Source organism: Pagrus major, chromosome 23 (assembly GCF_040436345.1).
Source record: "Pagrus major chromosome 23, Pma_NU_1.0".
Classification (NCBI taxonomy): domain Eukaryota; kingdom Metazoa; phylum Chordata; class Actinopteri; order Spariformes; family Sparidae; genus Pagrus; species Pagrus major.
Window position 1 is genome coordinate 2,323,053 of NC_133237.1, and position 25,027 is coordinate 2,348,079.

The window sequence follows — 25,027 nt, forward strand, 5'->3', positions numbered from 1 at the left end:
ATCAACACTATTTCTGAGTAAATTGACCCATTTTTTAGTTTATAAAAGTACACTTCTGAGTATACTTTTATTTACAACTAGTAAACTTTTAATACACAACAATTTTACAATTAATATTTATTTTGTAATGCAACTGTACCATTAATGATGTGTAGGCTACTCTTTTCTGTATACTTGTCAAGTATACTTTTGTAAGCTTTAGCTTTGTATACCTCTGATAAGTATGTAAAAGTAAACTGAAATCATATTCTCTTAGTTTTAAAGAAGTATGCTAATATGTACTTGTATAAACTTCTTTTTTGCAGGGGCTGTGGCTTCATAACAACCACCCCCCACATGCCTATTAACATTTCTGTCAGCCTCCATTAGTTTAAACTTGATTTATTCTATGTATTTATCTGATTGTTTAAATCAAACTGCGATTTTTCCCTTTCATAATATTTCCCAGGTCGATTGTGAACCAGTGAGTGAACTGTGACACGTCGTTGGTCAGCTGACCGGCTGGTCATGTGACATCTTGTAGTCATAAACCCGCACAGAGCGGAGCCGTACGCGGTCACAAGCTTCAACAATGGCCCGGGCCCAGGTGTGCTGGTGTGTACTCCTCGCTGTTCTCGTCAGTACAGGTATGATTTATCATCTGTATTTAGAGCACTTAAATATTTTCCAGCCAGCGAGCAGGTTCGGTATCGTCTCATGCTTTGATTGAGCTGACTGCAAAACGAAAGTAACGATGACTTATTTACGCTGCTCATTTTAATAGCTACTTGTCGCTAATTGTGGCTTGATAATTTCGCAGAATTGCTCTGTAACTGAATACCAAGGTAATACAGCGGATGTATTTGAATCCTATGCAGGGCTCCCCAGTCCCCTGACGAGTAAAGAAGTGTGGAGCTATGTGGAAGTGAGAGACGGGGCCCACATGTTCTGGTGGCTGTATTATGCTGACAGCCCGGCTGCACAGTACGAGGACCTGCCTCTGGTCATGTGGCTGCAGGTAGGACACGACCAGCTCCACTCATCCCTGAAGCTCAGAGGTCCACACCAGTGCCTCTGTATGCTCTATCCGATGCACAGGCTCCATATACGGGGGCCATTAGTAAAACCGTCCTTTGTCTGTTAGTTTAATTCTTCTGAGTTTGCTTATCTTCCAGGATGCTCCATGCATTTTGTACAATCTATGAGCAGAGACTTACTTGTATGAGTTTGCAGTGAACCTGCCCTCTGTCTGTCTGTATTCCTGTAGCAGTTGTGTTGTTGTGTGGACCCACAGTTTAAAGAGAGGGCACTCCACCAGTGAACACATCAACATAACTTTATCATGAGTCACCAAGCAGCCTCATGTGTTCTGTGGCTCTGAAGGATCCTTGTTTCATAGAATGACCCTGGTCACATCTGAGCTGGGGCTTGGGGACAAATTTCTATGTCTACATTAAACATTACATTTTAAATTAATGAAGCTATTTCTGTTTGCCTGGCTTAAAAATGCATGAAATGTAGAGATTTTGTCGGCCATTAGGTCATCTCAGGTTCTGCTGCCTTGATTTTGACAGTTCCTCTTTTTTTTTGCTTCTTGTCACATGATTCCCCAACTTAATGGAAGTGCAATACTAAAATGCTATCCACCATAGAAGCTGTCAGAAAATTACCTTAAGTTGAGGACATATACAGAACCTGATGTCTCCTCCAGGCCACTAACATAATCAAGGACTCCTCTCACCCAGGAAACCCCCTCTTCTCTCTGCTGCCCTCTGGAAGGCGCTACATGTCTATGAAAACCTCCACCTCCAGACTTCAGAATAGTTTTTAACCATGTGCCATCAAAGATCTGAACTCTGCATGTATATATATATTATAAATTGCAATAATACGCTGCTGAATTTTATTCTATATTAAAATATATTCTTATTATTCTGATTTTATACTTTTGTGTGTTTGAGTCGTCTATCAATTTGCTGTGTACTGGTGTTTTTATTTTAATGACCACTGAGGAGTTGCACTGAAATTTAATTGTACCCTGTGCAATGACAATAAAGGGATTCTACTCAATTCTATAACAGTAAAGAAAATCGTTCGGTGGTGTGACTTTATGAGTAACAGCAGTGTTGCTTCTATTTTCAACTGAAGAGGAGGAACTGACTCATGAGGTGTTCTTACTTGAGGAGCCAACCCAGCAAGACTGAAACCAGCCACCTTTAGTTAAAGATTAGCTATAATATTGCTGTGTTTAATATTGTATTACAGAGTTTTCCATTGGACAGCTGACACTTAACCCCTGAAACATTATCTCATTCAATACATGAATGGCTTTTGCTTTATTAAATCGCGCCTCTTAATGTCAAGAACCTGATGAAGATGTTTGTCTATGTGTCTTTAGGGGGGACCAGGAGGTTCAGGGACTGGCTTTGGAAACTTTGAGGAGATTGGACCTCTGAACAGGGACCTAGAGCCCAGAAAGACCAGCTGGGTAAGATGGTTGCTCTTGAGGTTTTGAAGAGTAAAAATTGTAATAAGTTGTATTGATTGATTCTTGTCAAATAATTTCCTGCATTGTGTGTTGAAATCCTTTTAACGCACAGACTATTTGTTGTGTAACTGGAGCACAGTCTTGTATTAAAACAGCCTTTCAGTCTGTTGAAATGAAGGAACCTCAGGTTAACATGCTGATCTGTTGTGTGTGTTGTCTCTTTCAGGTCCAGGCAGCCAGTGTGTTATTTGTCGACAACCCTGTGGGCACTGGCTTCAGCTACACTGAGAGCACAGGCGGCTATGCTACCGATGTGGCCACGGTGGCCTCGGACATGCTGGTGCTGCTCGAACACTTCTTTACAGAGAGGGCCGAGTTCCAGGTATGCCAGCTGGATGCGAACAAAAGTCTGGTTTGCTTCACTGTAGCGTGATATAAGAACCAGGAGTCCCAAAGAATGACTTTACTGAATTCATGGGCATCTTAATGGTGTAAATTATTAGTGCCATTATTATCTGGTTTAACACACCTCGTGCGAGGTGCACGTGCCGTGAAAAGTGTAAAGACTCAGGAGTTTGTATGCTCCAAACATGCTGAATGTGTGTCCTAACTTTTCAGAATGTCCCCCCCCCCCCCCCCAACAGTTTGGGACACCTCTTTGTGGCCAACAATTAAATCACTATTCTAAGTATTAGTATCTAAGATGTATTGAGCTGTGGGGGAAAAAAAATCTTTTAAAATCAAACATGTTGAAGGGAATTTAGGGAAGTATTTTTTTGCGCAATATTAACTGATGCAGACGAACGCACATCCTGGCTAGGCTGCCTAAGCCAGCTTGCTCGGTTTAATGTATTAATCTTATTTTATTGTTATTTTTAGCAGGAAAAACAACAGAGTAATGGAAAATAGTACAGGCTTTGGGCTTGAGTCTTTAAAAAATATTTCCCAGCAGGTTTCTTGATGTCTTTTCACAGTGAGGACAATGAAAAAGTAGGAGCTAAACATTAAACAGGCGTCCAACATGACTAAAAAGTGAACACATAATAAAAACTGTACATCGTTTGACAGAAGATTATGGACAGGACAGGGCTGTAATATATCCAACTTGTTAGTTACCTTAACTAACAACCTGATCTCAGCCTATTAGCCGAGATGGTCAAGTAGCCACATTCCTCTATAAATGCTTTATCTTCTGGCTGTCCTTAATTACACTTACAGTTTCATGACTGAAACCCTGGCACTCTAATCATTTATAAAATTAAATAGTTTAATTAAATTATTAATTTAGAATTAAAAATGTGAAAGAAACAAATGAAGGAGTCGGTTGTTTTAGGAAAATGGTGTTGTGATACAGAAGGGACTTGTGGGTTATCCTCTGCATATGAAGACAATGCAGTGTCTTTGCTTAAACTGGTTCTCAATGTCAAACAAGCTCTTGGTAAGCATTCTTAAATTGAAGCTAGCTGAAGGCTGGCTCCACAGGGTCAGTGTTGACTGAAAAAAGTAATCGGAGCATCTCGGCACAGTTGCAAGCCACTAACTGGTTCTTATTCTTCTCAAAGACTCATTACATACCATACAGTGATCATATGCGGTAGATGTCATGCCAGTGATGAATTTAAAATGATAGATATTTAATCTTTTCTCAGAGCATCCCCTTCTACATCTTCTCTGAGTCGTATGGAGGGAAGATGGCAGCTGCCATCTCCTTGGAGCTCACCAAGGTGAGCTGACTGCTTTTTGAGTCGGACTTCTCTTTACAACATCCACTTCAGGTCCATGTGAGCTTACTGGAAAGTCCCACGCTGAAGAACTGTCATATGATGGATGAGTAGGCAAAAAAGCATGACAGTGAAATGGTTTGCTTGCAGTAGTAGAAGTAATAAACTTTTGTTATGGGTTGTAAAGATGTATAATATATTTCAGTTGTGTCAAAGTAGATTGGATTTACTTACTTGCATTTTCTACAGTATTTTTCCAGTCAACAGAAGTTGGTCTGTAAATTTGGTAAAAGGATGTAAAGCTCCAGAAGCTAATGTGGTATGGATGTTCGTTGTTCCTATTGAAAGATCTCTTAAGAAATTGGAGAATATAGACCTCTAATGACACAGTAAAAAAGCAAAAAGGTTAACAGTTTTTTTAATTCGGTGTGTCTCTTGTCTGTCCAGGCCGTAGCACAAGGGAAGGTGAAATGCAACTTTGCTGGTGTGGCTCTCGGGGACTCCTGGATTTCCCCACTGGGTCAGTATCTGTCAGTCTTTACACCTTCACCACAACCTTTGTGCAAGTCCAATCCAAATGTCAAACTTCACAAATTCCAAGTGTCTGCACACCCACTCGAATGCTGCACATTTAGATGTCGGAACTCTAAAATTCCATGTACAGTATATTGCATGGCAAAGCCTTCACATTTAGATTTTCAGTGATTTTAAGTGTGTCTCAAAAGCATCAACACAAGTTAGATTCACTGTAGATCTCTGTTGACTACCTTCCTACTAAATCGGTTATTTAGATTTATTCAGTGGAAATAACTGCAGCTTCTGTATGAGGTCTGTCTGTTTGATGCAGTCCAAGCAACAATCATTTCATTTTGAGGCCAGAAGGGCTGCAACTACCAATTATTTTTATTGAATAAAATGTCAGAAAATGGAGAACAAATGTCAATCAGTGTCAGTAATTTTTGTGAAGAAACTTGAAAATATTCCCATGTAAGGAGCTGGCATCAGAGAAATGTTTTTCTTTTTAACAACGGACTCAAACTGATTAGTCGACATCCAATCAATTGATCATTAATCGTTGCAACTCTAGAGGCCATGTGTTTTAGGAAACGTTCTGAGCTTGATGAATTATTTTTACGCCAAATTCCCAGATGGTGCTAACAATGATGAATATGTTAGAGTGGGTTCAATAAGGTGTGTGATAATTGCCCCTAGCAAAAGAAAATTAAAACATTTCTGTAGGGAGTTCAATGAACTCGGCGAGAGTGTATTGTGGATTCTACTTAAAAGAGCCACTACAGGTCAATACGTAAGTCATTACAGTGATCAGAGTCTGTAAAAAGGAGATGGCAGGGTTTATCTTGAAGTCTTTGCTGGAGAAATGACCCAACTGATCACTACTGCTTCATCCACAGACTCGGTCATGACGTGGGGACCGTACCTCTACAGTACTGTAAGTAATGGGCAAATGTTTCTTTGAACATGTCTGGTGAAAGTCAGATTCCGTTGTCCTGCTGGTCCGTTGAGTTTCCACCTGACTGTGGTTCCTCTGCCGTGCAGTCGCTGCTGGATGATCGCGGCCTGGCGGACGTCAGCAGCGCAGCGAAGGCGGTGAAGGAAGCCGTGGAGCAGCAGCAGTTTCAGAAAGCCACAGAGCTGTGGTCTGTGGCAGAGACGGTGATTGAGCAGGTTGGTACAGTACTGGAGGATCTGCAGGACAGGATACGGTTTGATGCCATCAGGTTCACTTGTACATACAGGAAGCTTATCGCAGTGTATATCAGTAAATGGTTGGCTTTGTTGTTACGACAGAGACTTCTGTATGTTTTGCCAGACAGCAGCAGAGTGAACAGACTGTGGTAGTGCACAAACCAGTTTTGTTTCCAGGGGAAACCACCTAATGAGACTTTTATATCTACAGAAGGAGCTGGTCTTCTTCCACTATGTTGCACCACTCTGCCACTACATTTTTGTTTTACATTTTGTATAAACTCTTCATAATTCACAAAACTAAGTCAAATTTATAACTGTGTATTAAAAATAAATGCAGAAATGTTTTGTGATATTGACAGTGGTGTTATTGGGATTATTTGGTTTGATGTAGTCGTGTTATGGTTTTCATTCAGAACACCAATGGAGTCAACTTCTACAACATCCTCACCCAGGAGCCGGATGAGAAACTCACCTCTTCAGCAGGAGAAGACTTCATCTGTAAGATGCTGTGCCAAGTGTTCACATCCACTCAGCAGTTTCTAAAAACAATAAGAACAGCTCGCTAGATTTGGTGACTGATTGAATGCATGTCTTCAGTACATATAGTACTTCTAACTGTATCTAATTTTCAGAGGTATACACTTTCCCCACCAGCTCTGCTGACTCGTCGCCATATTCGACCCCTTCAGAGACAATCACTAAGTGCGCTGATGAATGGACCAATCAGGAAGAAACTTGGCATCATCCCCCAGAACGTCACCTGGGGAGGTACTGTGTCTCGACAGTGGATTTTGTGTCCCTTCGTTTTGTTTTAGATTAACATACCTTCTCAACAAAGTATTTCTTGTCCTTTTTATAAATTGTTCCTCCTTTTTATTTATGATTCTCCCGTCTTCCTGTGTGTCCAGGCCAGGCAGAGGAGGTGTTCAGCTACATGGCAGGAGACTTTATGAGACCAGTGGTGGATATAGTCGACCAGCTTCTGACCGCTGGAGTGAATGTCATTGTCTACAACGGCCAGCTGGATCTCATAGTGGACACCATGGGTAACTTAATAAGGGCATTACCTTCTGTTCAGCTCCAGCAGCAGTGTTTGAACCCTTCCAGATATGGAATTCCTCTGGAAAAGAGCTGTGCCACATGAATCTATGCTCCTTGTCTCAGGTCAGGAACAGTGGGTGAATCGGCTGAAGTGGGATGGACTGCCTGGATTTCAAAATCTGACGTGGACTCACCTGGACGACCCAGCCTCTGCTGGCATTACTGGAGCTTTCTACAAGACTTACAAGAACTTTGCCTTCTATTGGATCCTCAAAGCTGGTCACATGGTAAGACATTGGCTGACCTTTAACAATTATGTACATATAAAGGTTTTTAATATGAGATGTATGGTTAGTACAGTTAAGGATTTCTCAACATTGACAATAAAAAAAATGGTGGATGGATCCATCGTGACGTCAGCCAGAGGTTTCTGAAGTGGGTGGTACTGGTCGGCTCAAGCATTGCCATCTTGGTAGTGCCTGACTCTGGCTGATCCAAAAATGGGCAAAGAGGTGGAGCGTGGGTGGAGCCTGGTTACTGAAAAACTAAGGCTCATAACCTAGCTTTGCAAGTTTAAATTGCATTATTCATGCTTGTTTGACCGCAAACTTTCATTCCATAAGTTTTTTCCATAAGTTTAAAAACCAAACTCTGGTATTTCTCCAGAAGCTCCAGGCTCTGCCCATGTCTGTCTGCTGCAGAACTCGCAGCTGTCTGGCAGTTAACAGGGTCACTCATGGATCCAAAACACCGGCATCTGCCCTTATGGCCCCGACACCTCAAACACAGCCCTAAATAGGGACTGGCTCACTTTTGGGGCCAGCCTCAAGTGGTTATTTGAGTAACTTCTGTTTTGTGCATTTCTGTCTTGGTTTCATTTGCAGCCCTGGAGGTTGTCAGTTGTTTATTACCTAAAATAAGTGTCTGTACTAAGTTGCCCACATATGATGGACATGGATCTTCATCCAGCATCAGTCAATTTAGGATGGCAAGCATTATGTAATGACAAAAGCATTTTGAATACATAATGATGGAGTGAACTAGAGAATACAAATTGATTCAAATACCATTGATTTAATCAGTGATCAGCTGATTTAGGAGTAAAAACTCTAAGACAGGAAATTAAGTCACGTTAGTTAAAGGTGCATTTTGTAAGAGCTGGACATCATTTTAGTTAAAACATTTAAAAATGAATCAACCCTATCAACAAAGTGTGACGATGTAACAGATCTGGTGTTGCATCCAAGATGCCTATGCCCACACTGTATTGCAGAGATATCCACTGCTTAGCAGCCAGGTATGGGCCAGCTTTTTTGTACTAAGTCCGTCTGGCCTGGGGGGCAATAGTGAGTCACTAGCCCCAGTCACACTGCCCTTTGAGTGCGGGAATCATGCACCGAGCAAAACTGTCCCCCCTCTCCGCATCTGAAACTTTCACACAGAGGACAAAGCGGAGAGGGGGGACAGTTTCGCTGCGGCACTGATCCGTCTCTGGAAGTGGTATTGGAGCCACAGCAGAGGCGAGCCGGCGTCTGTGAATGGATAAGACGGAGGTGCGGAGCCGGGGCGTGTCGATCTGATGGTGATCAATCTGACAGCTAAACAGATCCTTCACTAATCAAATAAATGAGAAATGACCCAAAGCAACGTTACAGGACCAAACAACAGTGATGTGGTAACTGGAAGTGTCTTTTGCAACTTGCATGAGGAAAAAAATACCGCAGTTATACGTGGAGAACACGTTGAAGAAAACATGGATGTCAGCGTCATGATGTGTACTGTCATGCCTCTTTTGGATCTGCAGCGCCGGTGTGCTGTATGAGTCGACACACCGATGCGGCTTTACGCAGGAGCTGCTTGGTTCAGTGTGAACAAGCGAATGCAGAGAATTGGCGAGCCGCAGAAGCTGCAGAAATAATGCAGCTCTGTGTGAAAAGGGCTACTGTGGCCTCTGTAGCCCAAGCCCCCAGGAGGAACGCCAGGCTCTGAAGCCAGTTTTCGTAGTGGCCAAACCATATAATTACATTGTCACGTGATGCACTGTGGCCCAAAAAGACTTTCCCATAAGCTAACATGGTAAAAGAAGGGTCTGTAAAATGGTGAATAAATTTTTTTTGAGCATCAAAACGATGAGTCATTTCACTATCATAATTTGAGCCATTTGGTCCAATAACATTTGGAAAGTCTAGATTAACACGATTAAATTATTTGATTCCTATTCAAGTTAGCCGGGCGCTATACTGGAAGTTAGCTGGCTCGGTCGGCAGAAGGCTCTAGTGTGCACGCTATGCGTTTTTGGCTTCATGCGCCACTGAGCACTCCAGTAGTTATAGGTCCATGCTCTAGCCTCTCAAATCTGTCCATTCTTGTAATAATATTTCCTGGCCTGAGGGGCCTTACTGAGTCACAGTACTGTAGCCTCTAGTGTGTCACAGGAGAGGATGAAGAAGTTGAGCTGGCCTTCTATCATCATCTCAAACAACAGCTCCTGAAGAGAGACCACGTCCGCAGCAGAGAGAAGAAGCAGGAGTACATTTTGTTGAGGCTTTCTAACACTGTACACTGTAATTCTGCACATCCCATGATAAAAAGGTTTGCACAAAACTGCAGCTTTGTGTCTAAAACATACACTTGCTATAGTATGTTATAGTTTTTATTGTAATTTTTGTATTCTATATTTCTATTCTTAAATGTTGCAGTAATTAGCCTTCATTTTTTTATGCACCAAACACCAAGGCAAATTCCTTCCTCCACTATTGCACTGATATTTTTGCACATTTTGTAAACTTCGTAATAAGTGGCAAAACATGAAAGGCTTTTTGTGGTGACAAGAACTGAAATGAAACATTCCAACCTGCTGGAAAGGCTTTTGTGCCCGCTTTACACAAATGTTGGTTGCAGTGGTTGTTTTGTATGCCTGCTTACACAGACCTGTGTTTGTTACACCAATAGAATGAGCTGTTCTCGGAATTTAGTGTCAGTGTATACCTCCAAAATGTTTATTTAGCACTTATTGTTTAACACAAGAATGAAACTGAGGAATGGTGAATATATGGGTAAATAAATACATCTATATATGTAACTATTTTGGTCCTTACAATTTTAACAACTTGCAACAATGAATTTGCAAATAAACAAATGAAATGTATAAGATGAATGACAAAAAGGGGTTTGAACTAAACATTGAGCAGTGGAGAACAATTCATTTGAAGCAGGTGACTGGAAATTATAATTGGGTCCTTTTTTTTTTTTTTTTAAGACTCCAAGTTGAAATTCAACACACCTTTCTCTGTCGTCACAGATTCCCTCAGACCAGGGGCCTATGGCCTTGCAGATGTTGAAGATGATCACCCAGCAGGCCTGATCCACTAACCCTGACGCCAGCTGGCTTGGCTCTGACAATCACTACAATCACATGACCTTTTATATTCCACTTCCTGCTAAACCAAATCAAGAATCTCAGTTCTCTTTGATTACAGCACTGACCTGTGTACACTTCAGCCAGAACAACAATAAAGACATTTCTTTTTTGTAAATGCTGTCCTGCCTTCTTCTTTGGTACAGTACGAACAGTTCCAAGATGCTTGTCATCACAAAACATGTACTGCACATAAGTGAGCTTCCTCCGAATCCTACTACATTTTGCTTTATTAACTGCCTTTACGATATGCTAGAGTTGAGGTTGACACTTGTGATTATCAATGAGATGGAGCCTACAGCCACACTGCATATACCAATGAGACCAACAGCCAATGAGATTCCCATCAGCCTCAGCTGTACTTAATGTTTAGAGCTACTTAGCTGATGTAAGAATGCTAGCATGCTAAACTAGGGGGGCGAACGTGATCAACATACCTGTTAACATTGTCACTGTGAGCCTTACAGAGCCGCTAGCATGGCTGTGGCCTTAGTCTGGTTACACTTAATCCCGTGAGGAACTTGTGCATGTACCAAATGTTGCACTAGTCCATTTGGTAAATATCAGGACATTGTATTGGATAAGTGGTGTGAGATGTAAGGTGAGCAGATCACCAAAGTCCTTAGGAGTCCTCCTCTGGGCAACCTGAATATCAGTAATATAACACATTTTACTCAAAACTTATGTCAACCTCATGGTGGAACCATGAGTCATCTGTTGACGATCTTCTTGTTATTTCAGTCAGGACCAAAGTGTCCTCAAGTAATTCCTCAGGTGTGGCTTGAAATGCTGCATGTACAATAAGCAAAAGTCATCCACAGATGAGTTAAACCAGAATGAAAGTTAAAATCCACTGAACTGCTCTTCACAACCTGTGTGCTCTGATAGTCACAGCAATTATAGCAACAACACACCAACATATGACAATTCTATGCATTTTTATACACTTTATTTGGTGAGGCCCTCAAGGGTAAGTGACATTTTCTTTTTTGTTCAAGTCTGATCTCTGGTGGGAAGAAAGTTTTGCCATAAGTTCCTTAAAATATTTTGTTGTTTTTTTTCATATGTGAAACAGCGGGGGTAAAAAACACTTTGTAGGGACATTTTTTTTCGTGGGTGGGAAAGAGTAAAGAAAAAAAAAAAGTTTGTTTTTGTAATACTCATTTCGACCACAAGAGGCTGAAATGCACAACTACACCCTGTCCTCAACAGGACACAAAGCATCCATGTTCTTCCAGGTGAGTTTAATTTCTCTCTGCACTCTAAACACACGATGCATCTGATATGTGTGAGCAGATTATGTAACATGACTGTCATGTCTTTCTTTGGTGTGTTATCCTTGGTGTTAATCTGCCATCAGTGTAACAACAGTTTTTTTTCTCCTGAAAATGAAGGAACTGTGTAATTATCCCGGCAAAGCTTTTTTTTCCCCCAACAGATCGCAGGTCATAAACACAGGAGAGAAAATAATTAGTCAGACTGAGAAAATGGATCACCAGAAAAAACAATTCCGTAGCTGACTGATCAACACAGACTTTTTAATATCAAAGGTACGTCAAATATAGGTTAATCGATCTAAATAAAGACTTGTTAACTTCACCCCATTTACCATGATGCACCTGGCTCGACTAAAGTTGACCTGAATTGTGTGAACTGGATGTGGACATGTGAAAACTGTTGTTGACTACAGAATGACTGAGGAGAACTGAAGTCCTGATGATCACACGTTGCAGTTTATTGTATTATAATAATGGCAGGGTAGCCGGGGCCAGGACATTATGAGAATTATCCTTCAGTCATACAGTTTTCTTGCTGTACTTTCTCCTGACATCAGACAACACAAAATGTACTCCAGTAATAAATCATGAACATTGTGGAAAATGTGACTTTGTGAAATGTTGTGTGACTTCATCTAATATTTTTGTTTTGCATACATATGACTAACATAGAGTTTATAAAGCATACTTGTGTATCAAAAAGGTTAATACCGCTTAAGAGATAAACCAAATACACATATAATGATTTGAATGAGAATGAATGATGTATAACTTCTATACTTACTACAGTAAATCTTCTATATCACATTTTTGTACTTTATAAGTAATCGCTGAATCAATTTAAATCTGCTCTGCTTTCACAGAAGAACAGCCAACATGAGTATTTCTCTGACCCCTGATACATACTGATATTGAAGCTTCCGTCAAGCACAAATGAAACATCCCTAAATATAAGCAAAATGCATTTAACGACGGTACGCAGCACACTGCTATCTCAACTGAAAGATAGACTAGAAACAAAAGACTCCATTGGATGGTTGAGAACCCTGAGATGTAATGAGTGCATTAGATCCACTGTGTGAATCTCATGCTCAGAACGTACATGGTAGCCCTGGATATACTTCATCTTACAATCTAGTTCCTAGTTAAGCATTCATCTGGTATATCATTCTTTAAAAGCAGAATAGGATCATTTTAATAAAGTTACATTTCCTAACGTGGAGAGGCACCTTTGGCAGTACAGATACTTTGGAATTTATATGCTTATTTGCTTTCTTGCCAAGAGTTAGATAAGAAGATCAAATGATAAAACTCTCAAGGTTGTGCAGTAAAGCTGAAGCTACAGCCAGCAGGTGTTTAGCTTAGCTTATCACAAATACTGGAAAAAGGCGAACAAAGTCTGCCTCTGTTTTTTTCAGTTATAAACTTGTCATGTCTAATCTGTTTAATCAAAACAAAACAGACTCCAACTGTAGTGCCAGCCATATCCTGGGGTTTCGTCATCGCCAGCATGTCGGGCCCCTATTTTCAGTTTTTATTCTAACCTGCAAACAACAATCTGCTGTCTGTAGCTTCATATTTACTGTACAAAAATTGGAGCCGTATCAGTATTCTCATCTAATTATTGATAAAGATGTGAATAATAGTTATTTCCCTAAACATCAATTGTCCTTTCAAGATATACTATGCAGGATTTCCCAAAAAACTGTATATATATTTATACAAAAGTAATCCCTCTCAATCATCCCTTATGACCCACTAGAAGTGTGTGTAATGTCTGTTTCTGCAGAGACCTCGCCTCACTTTACTGTTTTCAGGACGTTGCTGGGTTTGCCCAGTTGTCATTGAAATGGATCTGTAGACATTTGAGCTCTGTAGCTCTTTCATGCATATCCTTGATGAAAACCCTGCGTTGGATGAAAGCTCGAGAAAAAAAAAGACAGTGGATGTTGAGTTGGGATTGTTTTTAAATTTAGATTTAAATTTAGGATTGGTTAATGTAGGTGAAACAAAGCAAGGACGAATAATCCAGGCAGATTAGTGCTGCTTGCTCAACAGCCCCACTTCACCTTGCAAAACCAAAGTTTAGTGACAGTCAGAAATAAAAGTAGACATCCAATCAGTGGGGGTTAGTAGGTCATGCAGTCGACAGCTGTCACTGGGGCGTCTTTACAAATTTTGAGCCAAAAACAAATTATAGGCTATTAAAGCACTCCACAGTGGGAATGTTGATAATTACAGAGCCATGACTGTAGCACCATTAATTCAAGGGTCAAGGAGAAACATCCTGATAACTTATGTCAAGTCCTCTGTGTAGCTGAGGCTTCTTCTTCCCCAGTGGCTCTCAGGAACTGGGAAGCCCTCCCTGATCACCGGCTCCACAACGAGCTCCAGCAGCCCAGGTGGCTCCGGCACAGCCAGCTCCGTTACTCTAAAAAGATTTGAATACGCCCGGCCCACCAGAACCAGCTGACCTGGGGGGATTCGGGGATCAGGTCCTCTTAGCCGGCGCCAGTATACCCTGAAGTGCCCTACGAGTTTGGTCGGGTAGTCCCAGTGCAGAGTGGCATTGAGGTGCAGGCAGGGGGAAGTAGACTGTGGCGACGTACCAGCACCACGCAGCCACACCACGTCATAAATGCACAAGCCCTGGACCAGCTCAGGGGGAACCTGCAGACTGGATACATCCAAGAGCTTGTAGAGAGAGAGAGAAGAGGGGGGGGCAAGAAGGAATGAGAAGGGAGGAATACTCACGTACCTGGGTTTAACTTGCATTACATTTAGAAGAAAGGTGATAAACAGAGCTGGAAGTGTCAGTTCAGGAAGTAGTCCTGAAATAAGTGAGTGGCAGCTATAGTAAATAAACTAAAAGACAATGTCAATTAAAGTGTTGGTGTAAATGGTAGGCACCGAAAGCAGTTGAAGTAAATTGAGTATGAACACAGAAGGTTGTGGGAGTCGGAGGAGTTAAAGGAATCTAATGTTGTTCAAAAGGTGAGCAAGCTTTTATCTGGGTTTCTATCAATCTACAGTATAGACAACACAACTGTCTCACCATGATTTCTCCCACCCTGCAGCTGAAATTGGTGTCCTGAGGCTCTCCATCCCGCTGGATGCTGAAACAAACTTCTCTCAGAGCACAGCCACGGAGCTCCAACTGCGAACACCTGCACACAGTGACATGAAGGGTGTACAAAGGTCACAGATTAAGACAACTTTATAAAGAATTCCATCAACTGAGCTGTGAGAGGGCCTTACCTGACAGTCCAACCACCTGGATTCAAACCACCACACAGCTGAGAGAACTGGCTCACCAACTGGTGCCCCTCATCCAATGTGGCAGGAGACACACTGGTAACTGCAGAAACACATACAGGTAATGCCTGGTGATAACAGTTAACAACGAACCTTTACAACCGATGAGCATTGGGGTGCTGGTGGCAGGAAGAATCGATTCTACCAGAGGGCGAGCAATTAATGGGTTCCACCTAGATTTTTTACAGTTAGTTTTTACAGTACGGTATTTATTACTTTGACTTAAATATTTAGTTCAACCGTTTCTAATAAAATCAAAGATTCTTCATTTCTGGGGTGGAGCGTGGGGGGTGAGGGGTGATATTGGCCCAATAGTAAATACCAAATTAATCAACAATGGAAAAAATGGTTAGCTGCAACCCTCATCCCTGGTACATGAATCATTAAAGCTGAACACTGTTTACTGCACATAAAGCTACTCTTCAGACTTAACCATTACAAATATAAAATGCTTCTATCATGTTGTTTACAACACAGAGAATCTATGTTCAACAGCTCTTAACAGAATGTGTGTGAACTGGCTGTTAAGAGCCAATAAGTGTTAAAAGTAAAGAGCATTTGTGGGAGCACTCAAACCTGATCTTATAAGACTGATCATTGATGGGGGACGACAGTCATGAAAAGGTTTATGTGACAAGTTCTCCTAAATCACTCATATGTGCTGCAAAAAAAATCTGTTTCAGTGAGTGATTTTTGCAAAACAACTTCCATCAATCATGAACTGCTTTTAAAAATCAAAGCCAAGAGCTTTGTTTGTGCTTTTGTCACATTTACATTTGTGCTTCACAGTTCCAAGGGTGATAATCAAATATACCCCACCCACACACAATTATTACTCTTTAATTGATAATATCTTCAATTTGTATCTTTTTATACCTCAACTGTTGTTCTTAGTTAAATTGCAAGAACGTGTTAATATGACTACCTTACATGTAATAATAATAAAAGCTCTCAAGCTGGGATTGGCCCCAGTCCAACAACAACCCTGCAAAGGATAAGCGTGTATGAGTAATGGATGGATAGTGAGAAACTCACGATTGACGTCCCGGGCGTTTATGTGTGTGCAAAGACTGGCGTCTGTTGTCTTGAGCTCGAGGGAAACAGAGATCCCAGCAGAGGGCTTGTAGATGAGGGTCACCAGAGTCTTGGATGCCAGGGGAACATTGAGGGAGAAGACCCTGAGAGATACAGAACACACACAAAGAACCAGGTCAGTTGTCCAGGCCCTGGGTCATGAGGAGGACCTAAAAGGGTCCAAAGAAGGCCCTCTAACCCTAAAGATGAAATGTTGGAGGAGCCCTCTGACTTGAAAATCAAGCATGGGTGAACAGAAAACACACACACTTGGCACAAACTGGAGCTGTGTGTGTGGCAGGGATGAGTCCCTCCAGTAGCAGTGAGCAGCCTCCGTTCCAGGCGTCCTCTGGGCAGCCCCGGCTCCTCAGCCAGCCCTGGCCCTCCAGCTCCGTGTGGTAGTATGAGGGCTGGATCTCCTGGGCGGACAGGTTGAACCAGCCCCTCTCTGCCTCACGCTGCACACAGGCAGAACAAGATAGCAGGCACCAGACAAACAACAACTTCATCACATTTCTATTAAACAATGACAGAAGTACCACACAGCAGAGTTTTAACCAACATGGATGACAGGTGCTCATTAATCCATCTCCAAAGTAGAGCCTGACCAATAGATCACTTGGCTGATTTTATCGGTGAAATTGGTCTATCACAGATATATCAGTATTGGCGTACAAGTTGCACAATATATGGCGTTATGATTCTTTTTTCTGTAATATATCCTGCCTCCATTACATGTCTTTGTCACAGATGTTTGATAACCACATTTGATTTTCTGTATCAGCATCGGCCCCAAAAATCCAGCATTATTCAGGCTCTAGAAAAAAAGTGATGTAACATTGTTCTCTTTAATGTCGTTAAATGTTGAAATACTTTTTTTTTTTAAACATTGTTTTAACAGCTGTAGTAATGACTACTGAGTACCAATGGATCAGAATGTGAACCAATTGCAAGACGGTCTCAAGTTTCCTTCTCGCAACATCAATAAATTCACCATTAACTACTCAATTGAACTGTTTATGATGACATCAGCTTTAACGGCTGCCATGGCCAACACGAGGCGTTTTTACAAATGCTCCATTTCTGAAACTGTCCAACTATGCCAAGTTTCATGCTTTTATGAAAAAGTTAACACATCACCTCAAATTTGGCACATCCGACCTGGACTAAAGCAGAGACGTGTTATCAAGTCACGCCCTCCATCTGTATCTCCATCTTGTATCAAAGATTTAGCGAAACAAAAACAAGCTACATACAGGCCAAAGTGCTCGCTAAGATGGCACCTGTGAGCCAGTATTTTCTGCATGGTTTAATTCAGCCCTCTGGTCAGTTTAAGACATGGATTGTAGCAGCAGTCACATTGTTAGAATTTGCTCCTCACTTCTGGCAGAATTTGATGATTTGTTTTGGTCACCGAGGTTCTAAATTTACTGCATCTCATGATGTGATGCAGGACCACTGTTTGTGACAGATTTACTGTGTTTTCCACCCTTAGGCCTATTTTCGTGGCAGTGCAGCAACTAGCACAAGGAGTGCTCTGACAGTTTGGTATTTTCCTGACCATGAAACTGTTTTTGTCCATCTGTGTGGTATTTTGGTGTCCAGCACAGAGTGTACGGTGAACAGTTGGGAGGTTCATTGTTGCTATTTTGGTGTAAAACGGCTCTTTGCACTGAGGCGTCTGTTTCTGGTATACTGGCGCACATCTGATGATTTCATCAACAAGAGCAAACTAATACTTGGAGCAAATTAGCAACAATAACTGAATAATGTCTCAAATGTAAACAAAGTGTTTTCATCAAGCACTCCTAGACCGTTCAAATTGAGGACAGAAGTGCATGTTTGATGTGGATAAAGCAGGGACATTAATAAATCAGCCTGTATGGATCTATGAATGAGTATGAGTGATTCTAATACTGTTCTCCACAGCTCTTCCATACTGTATGAAAAGCTTCTCCTTCACTTCATTAAGTTCCTGCACACATCTGAAGGCAGCAGTGCCATAAAACCAATGTTTAGCTTCATTAACTCCCATGACACCAGCCAGCTGCAACAGACCCACTCACACCTCGACACACATCAGAGTGGTGTCTTCTGAGCAGGTATTCTGCTGTCTAAGAAGCGCATGTTGCGACCTGGAGTTTATTAATAGTTTGCTTTTTTTTTCCTTTCACAAAAGTGGCGCTTACGGTTTTATTCTAAAAATGCATTATGTTGCAAACCCTGCTGTTTCTTATCAATTACGATATGCCACTAGCAACATGAGATGTAGGATTATGATTATATATTTATTAGGGATGCTCCGATCAGGGTTTTTTGCCCCCGATACGAGTCCGAGTCCTTTGATTTTTGAGTATCTGCCGATACCGAGTCCCGATCCGATACTCTTATAATACATTTAAAAATTAAAAAGATCGAAGAAAACTATCCAAGGTGTCCCTTATTTTTTATTATATTTTACCACCCCTCGATATCCCAAATTTACATATCTGACAGTTTGCAACTGCATCGTTCTCGTCACTCACTTTAAAATACTTCCACACAGCAGACATGGTGCGCCACAACTCGCCACTCCGCTTCAAAACAAACTGGCGTGCTGGTCTTCTGCGCATGCGCATGTCGTAAACGGTGGTAGTAAATACTCATTTTATTTTTTTTATTTTGAATCACCAATAGCCCATATATCAACAATCTAATACAAATAATGACTAAATAAATATATATAAAACCGATCTCTGATCGGGTCGTAACGTCCGAGTCCCGATCGAGTCTTCAGTGGCGTGATCGGCCCCGATTTCCGAGTCACGTGATCGGATCGGTACAACCCTAATATTTATATATATCACATGACTATTATCACATAAACAACATCACCACACTAGTTATGATTATTTGTTCCTGATGACGACTCTCTCTAGTTTTATTTCTATAATCACTGAAGTGATTAACTCTTTAAAAAACCCACAGTATCTGCCTCTGGCTGCAGATCACCCTCCTGCAGTACCTGTCCTCTATTGTAGAAAGCCTTCCCGAACCCCTGGCAGAAGGAGGAGATGAAGGGGAGAGGTGAGGCTGGCCGATGGATGTACAGGTAGTCTGATAGCAGAGCCCAGAACCTGATGACAAGACAGGGTCTGTTTAAAACATCTCCGCCTCCATCTATTCATCTACTTCCACCAACATTTTTGTCTTCTGCTTTTGTAAGTTAATGGTGAATGCGAGTATGCACGTCAGTGGTAATTTTTGTGTTACTCTTACTTGTCCTGATGCTTGCAGAATTCACTCTTATCGTGGGTCTCGTACACCCAGCCTGGAGCAAAGATGGCAGTAGAGAAGTTGTGCTTCCGGATGATATCCAGAGCCTGCAGATGAGTCAAACTCAAGGTTAATACTGTCAATAATCTGAAAACGATTAACGCTTCTTCATAAACACACACCCTTCAGCCACAGTGTGTACCTTATTTGTCTCGAACATTCCTCCCACCACCTTGCCTCGGGCAAACACGTCCACCCCGATGTAGATGTCAGCCTTGCGGCCTTGAGCCCCACTGTAGTCCGTCATCCACTCCAGGCTCTGCTCAGTCCAGTTGTAGTTGGTGAATAAACCATCGCAAGCATCGAAAAACATCCTGTTATGGAGAGTTTGAGATGAAGTGTCGATGGGAACGTTTTTAGTGAACTGAAAAAATGTTCTACCACATTTTAATGGTGTTTTTCATTTTAAAGTCTGCAAACATAAAGGAAGCCTTTCTACCTGTTGGACTGGTTGAGTTCATTTTGCCATATTAGCTGTCCATTCTCAATCACACTGTCGTACCACAGGACCAGGCTGCTGGACACCCGCTCGTGCATCTGATCTGTCAGGTAGCGCAGGAACAAAGGTGTGTTCTTCACCGCAACCGCCTGCAAGCAGAGGACAGCACACACATTGCGTTTGTATTGAAGGACATTACATGCGTCAGTCAGCCAGGTAACAGTCAAGATGTCGAAGAGAAGGCCACTAAATTTGACATCCATTGTCTCCGGTTACATCTTTTACATATTACAGTTACATTTTTAACTGAGTTACATTGATTTAATAATCAAAACAATGACTTTCATATGGATGTCTCTATCCACCAGGAAAATGAAACAAGAGGCTGGAGCCCTGCTAGCAGCTCTGTGAGTCAGTACGCCATGTGTGCTCACAATGACAATGCTAACATACTTTGTTAAAGGGACAGTTCAACCCAAAATCAATATAACATATTTTTCCTCTTCTTTGTCTCCCCTCTTGGGCTCATCAAAACAACCTACATGGATAAATGGCACTACAGGTGGCAAAAAAGTGTTTTTGATTTGAAGGTGAACTGTCCCTTTAAGCAGGTGTAATGTTTACCATGTTCTCAATATTAGTTTAGCCAATGAGCATGCTAATATTTGATTATCATCAATAAACACTGTACGTATTTGATCATAAATCAGATAATAAATAATGAATATCAGTTCTACTACAGTGTGCCAGCAGTAGTAAACAACTGGCAGGAGCTTTGAAGCCAGATTAAAATCAAAACAATTATTTGTGCATGAAATTAAAGTCTGATTTAGAAAGTCATAATCATAACTAAGTGCCTCATTGTTTGGACTTACTTTATAGACACACTATTCTTAAACTATAATGTCTAAGCATGAGTAGCAAGTGTAAGCAATGAATCTTATCGTCGTGATGGCCAGTATGAAAGTATTACTCACACTCAGGGCGTTCTCTATGTTAATGAGCCAGCCATCGAAGCCATGAAAGTGGCTGATCTGGACTAGTTTATCAGCCACTGCCCGGTACGACTCCTCATCTTTCAGGAAGGCCTCACACACCGCAGCTCCATCAGTCCACTCTGTGATGAAAGTGCCTGGATAGGTGGCCAATCACAGCATGAGGGGGCAGACATGAGGACAGAAAACCTGATTAAGATAGAACTGATCAAATTATAAAACAGATTTCAAATCTGATCACTAAAATTGAAAATACTAATTCAGGATGACTAAACTGGACCTGCTTCTGTTATATTTTGCCTTTCTGCTCACCAAGAACGACGACTCCATGTTTATGTGCAGCATTGGTCCACACAGCAGGAGGAATAGTCACCAGCTTGTGTGCGAAGTAGTTGAAAATATCAATGTACTGCCAGTGGTAGAAGGCATATGGAGCCTCCGCCATTGTCCCCTGAATAAATCTTGATGACAGAAGAAAGCAAAACATGGTATTATAGTACATGAATGTGTCTGCCGGTATAAGATAAACCACATGGCAGCAGGACAGTCATTTCGAGTGAGAGTAATGGACTGCCACATGACTTTCAAAATGTTCTCTTTAACGTACCACAAGGAATTTTTAACAGGTTATCATACAGTCTCAATTAGTGATGTGCAACACCATGAATTTCTTTTCCAATCCAATACCAACAAAACCAGGCTGGTATCGTCAATACCAATACGATACTGATACTTTGTACAAAAGCTTAATAAATATTATTCAATAGTTTTAAGAATGCGGGGAACTCCTGCTGTTTGAACATCAGCACACAACCTGAAGTGTCGACAGATCACTTCCTACAGTCAGTGACGGCGATAAAGATGGCCAGTAGCTACAGTCTCTCTCTGTACCTGGTTAATAGCTGCCACTGCCAAAGGACTCTATGAATGAAGCACCGTTTTTCTCCTCTTCTTTAGACCGCTACTGTATAACGTCTTCATATTTTTTTATTGTGATGAAATCTCAGATGCTTAACAAGGTATCAGTCCACACATGACTGTGTTTGTGGTCAGCCTCATCATCAATGTCCTGTCACTGTATCCCTGTTTATGATAAATACACATTTGCTGCAAATTATTGAGTTTAAAGATATCGATATTTTAATATGAGAATCAATCCTAGAACGGAAACGTTTGAGATTGGATGTTCTGATATTTCTGTATCTCTCTACACACCACTAGTTTCAATTTAATAATGGTGCCTCTACATGAACTACATATGCAAACAAGGCCATCGGCCAGATGACTGACTATTTCTCTATAGTTATTATTAGTTATTCTTAATGCCCATCATCAGGTCGGATTCCGTCTTATCCGGATTAGATAAGTCATAAAAAATCTTTTGTGGTGGAGTGCTGAGGATGAATTGAGAAGTCCAGTGCGACTGAGGAACGAAGCTGTTCTGTATGTATGGCACTAATGCAAAGTTTGCTTTGTTTCACCATCATCATATTACAGTTACTAATCTTAATAATACATTACCTCATTACCATGCATCCTGCAAAAAGCTGTGTTCAAAAAAGACAAATAGTACAAAAAATATGTTGTGTCCCTCTTTCACTCAACTCACTCAACAAATGCATGTGCAGCCACATCAAGATCTTTACAACAGGAGGCGGTGGCGCTCATACCACTTTGGTCCATAGACCAGGCTGCTTTAAAGTGATAGTTGGGCTCTTTTGATGTGGGGTTGTATGAGGTACTTATACCTAATCAGTGTGTTACCTGCGGTAGATGACCGTCAGCTCTCAGGAAGACGTATTTTAGCCACCTAAAAGAAGGCCCACCTAAAAAGATATATATATACATATATATATATATATATATATATATATATATATATATATATATATATATATATACATATATATATATCTGTTTAAGTGTACGCTATTTGTTGAACATTTTTGGCGCTTTACATTGCCGTCAGACAGCCGTTTCTTTTGGGACGACAATCCCTCAAGCTGTGTCTGCTGCGCACTGTACACTCATACAACCCCACATCAAAAGACCAGAAGTATCCCTTTAAGTACAATCGAAATTTGTGGGTGGTCCAGTCTTCTAGTATGAGTCATGTACAGATAGCCTGGCCTCTTGCCTCTAGCGGTATAGTGAGATTGTCCTCATGCACAAAGCCAGATCCATAAAGAAATAGTTTTCCTAGTTTGATGTCAGAGAACTTGACTGGCCTGTACAGAACTCTGACCTCAACCCCATCCAACACCTTTGGGATGAAGTGGAACACAATAGGCCAGACCTTCTGATCATCAGCAGTGTTGGACTTCACTGATGCTCTTGTGTCTGAATGGGAGCAGCCAGGTTTCAACATCTGATGGAAAAACTGGATCCAGAGAAGTGGACTCCAATATGGTTTAGATTTTTTAATTGGTTTTAGAGCTAAATATACACCCATACCGGTCATCTAGGTAGCCTCCCATCATGTCATGAGACACCAGGGTCCGCCGTGGACAGCTGGCCAGAGAAGGCTCCCGAGGTTCCAGAGGGACTGCCGCCACGTTGAAAGGGTTTGCCTTGCTTCGTTTCCACGACAACAACTCCTCCAAAGTTTGAAGAGCACAGCTGATTGGTTCAGTGGTGTCGGGATCATAATGTTTGGCTGAGAAGCAGAGGACAGGAAATGTTATGCATAAAGTGGCAGGTGAAGGTTCATGTGGTTTGATGTCCAGACACAAACTGCAGCGCAGATGGTTTCAAACTGCCTTGCAGGTAATACAATCCCCTGACCTGGTAGAGGTGAGGACTCATATTGGATGACTTCATGGATACTGCCTGAATCCACTGGTTGATCCAAACAAGACTCCAGCCTAGTCAAAGAACAAGGTGACGAGGTGAGATTCATGAATGTGGTTGAACATCGATTAAAACCCCAGTCTCTTTATTAGTAAAACAACTGCAGAACTGAGAGCGTATAACAACGTGAGAAACCCATGAGCAAATAAATATCACCAACACAATTTTAGCCTATGTATTTGGCAACTTTCTATTTGGTAAAATCAGTTCTACTGAACTATTCGTTCAAGTAGCAGTAAGTTAATTCACTAACTAGCTGTAATTGGAGTTTAAGCAACTAGCAACTTGCAAGATGAAGGTAAGATAATGGGAGTAAGTGAGAGGCACTCAGTACCGGCTGGCTTCAGTCCTGTCCCTCTTCACGCCGACACTAACATTGTCCTCTCCGTCCTCTCGTCTCCTTCGGAGAGGATTCTTGTTTCCATCCACATTCAATGCCATTTCATTTAATTTTAGTGAGAAACCATGGAGGAAACAAACTGTACGAAGAACGAGGAAACAGAGAGGGTTGCTGCGGCACCAATGACAGCAACTTCCGACGCCGGTCCTCCACAATAAAAGCGTCATTTTCTTCAATTTAAATGGCAACAAACTAAAGTAGCACAAAATGTATTTAGCATGTCATTGTAACTTTTACTACAAAAAAATAGATATTAGCGTGTATGTGTTACTTGACGTATTGTGCCCGCTTTTACAGAAAGTGTCGTGGATCAAGTAGAGTTTTTACCATATTACATAACTGCTGTGATAGGCCCAGGCCTGTAGTTAAATGGAGTAAACTCGAATTAGCAACATGGTTGATTTTTATTGTTGATATTTGGACGGATCTGTGCAGTCAGTTGTCCATGAAAGGGTGCTCAGAGGCCAGTTGGACAAAGGAACCGATCTCTGCTTATTGTGCAACACCAGACGCCTTTACTTCGAGGAGATTAGTCCCCAGCAGGAAATACAGGGACAATAACATGGGGCTCTGAGAGAGGAAGCCAAAGATGGCGGCCGTAAATGATACTCACATGCATGGCCAGTAGTGCTGTATGCTTGATATGTTGTGTTTAAATGTAACGCTCTTGACTTATTGCTTTCTTCCGGTTTAAATGACCAAATTACCACCAATAGGCATATAGCCTATTGGGCTTAAATGTTGTAGGCTATATAGAATAAAAACATATACATATAAAACTATGGTATAACAGTCTGCAAGGCTGGAATACAAAATAAATAAATAAATATACACCCATATATCAGACTGTGAGGAATGGCCCTTTAAAACCCCCACCAGCCCAGAATAAATCAATGCACAAAAAAGGCAATTTTGTGAAGAAAGTTTAAGGGTAGTTTAGTTTGAAAAGTGCTCTGGAAACATTTAACATTTCTCATATGTTATTTGAAGAATTTAAATCAATAT

General features: G+C 41.3%; 2 protein-coding genes across 2 annotated transcripts; one reads left to right on the top strand and one right to left on the bottom strand.

Annotated features, from left to right (window-relative positions):
• Nucleotides 1-519: 519 nt before the first annotated feature.
• On the top strand, nt 520-10,475 carry scpep1 (serine carboxypeptidase 1). The gene is made up of 13 exons (XM_073494645.1): nt 520-626; nt 858-997; nt 2,378-2,467; nt 2,694-2,849; nt 4,117-4,191; nt 4,636-4,708; nt 5,601-5,638; nt 5,746-5,874; nt 6,312-6,396; nt 6,553-6,666; nt 6,807-6,944; nt 7,063-7,226; nt 10,241-10,475. The coding sequence occupies exons 1-13, from the start codon at nt 572-574 to the stop codon at nt 10,301-10,303; spliced, it is 1,320 nt and encodes a 439-aa protein (XP_073350746.1). The 5' UTR covers nt 520-571; the 3' UTR covers nt 10,304-10,475.
• Nucleotides 10,476-12,068: 1,593 nt separating this feature from the next.
• On the bottom strand, nt 12,069-24,158 carry engase (endo-beta-N-acetylglucosaminidase). Its single transcript, XM_073494644.1, has 14 exons — nt 23,957-24,158; nt 23,557-23,636; nt 23,227-23,428; nt 21,085-21,233; nt 20,755-20,909; nt 19,778-19,926; nt 19,481-19,652; nt 19,282-19,385; nt 19,028-19,139; nt 16,294-16,481; nt 15,985-16,127; nt 14,893-14,992; nt 14,690-14,801; nt 12,069-14,328 (listed from the first exon to the last, which is right to left on the bottom strand). The coding sequence occupies exons 1-14, from the start codon at nt 24,061-24,063 to the stop codon at nt 13,930-13,932; spliced, it is 2,172 nt and encodes a 723-aa protein (XP_073350745.1). The 5' UTR covers nt 24,064-24,158; the 3' UTR covers nt 12,069-13,929.
• Nucleotides 24,159-25,027: the final 869 nt, after the last annotated feature.

Coding starts and splice junctions, on each gene's coding strand:
- engase (XM_073494644.1), bottom strand. CDS start 24,063: ATGGCATTGAATGTGGATGGAAACAAGAATCCTCTCCGAAGGAGACGA. Junction 23,637..23,956: donor GACAGGACTGAAGCCAGCCG/GTACTGAGTGCC, acceptor TTCTTTGACTAG/GCTGGAGTCTTGTTTGGATC. Junction 21,234..23,226: donor GGAGGCTACCTAGATGACCG/GTATGGGTGTAT, acceptor TCTGTCATCAAG/ATTTATTCAGGGGACAATGG.
- scpep1 (XM_073494645.1), top strand. CDS start 572: ATGGCCCGGGCCCAGGTGTGCTGGTGTGTACTCCTCGCTGTTCTCGTC. Junction 4,192..4,635: donor TCTCCTTGGAGCTCACCAAG/GTGAGCTGACTG, acceptor TTGTCTGTCCAG/GCCGTAGCACAAGGGAAGGT. Junction 7,227..10,240: donor TCCTCAAAGCTGGTCACATG/GTAAGACATTGG, acceptor CTGTCGTCACAG/ATTCCCTCAGACCAGGGGCC.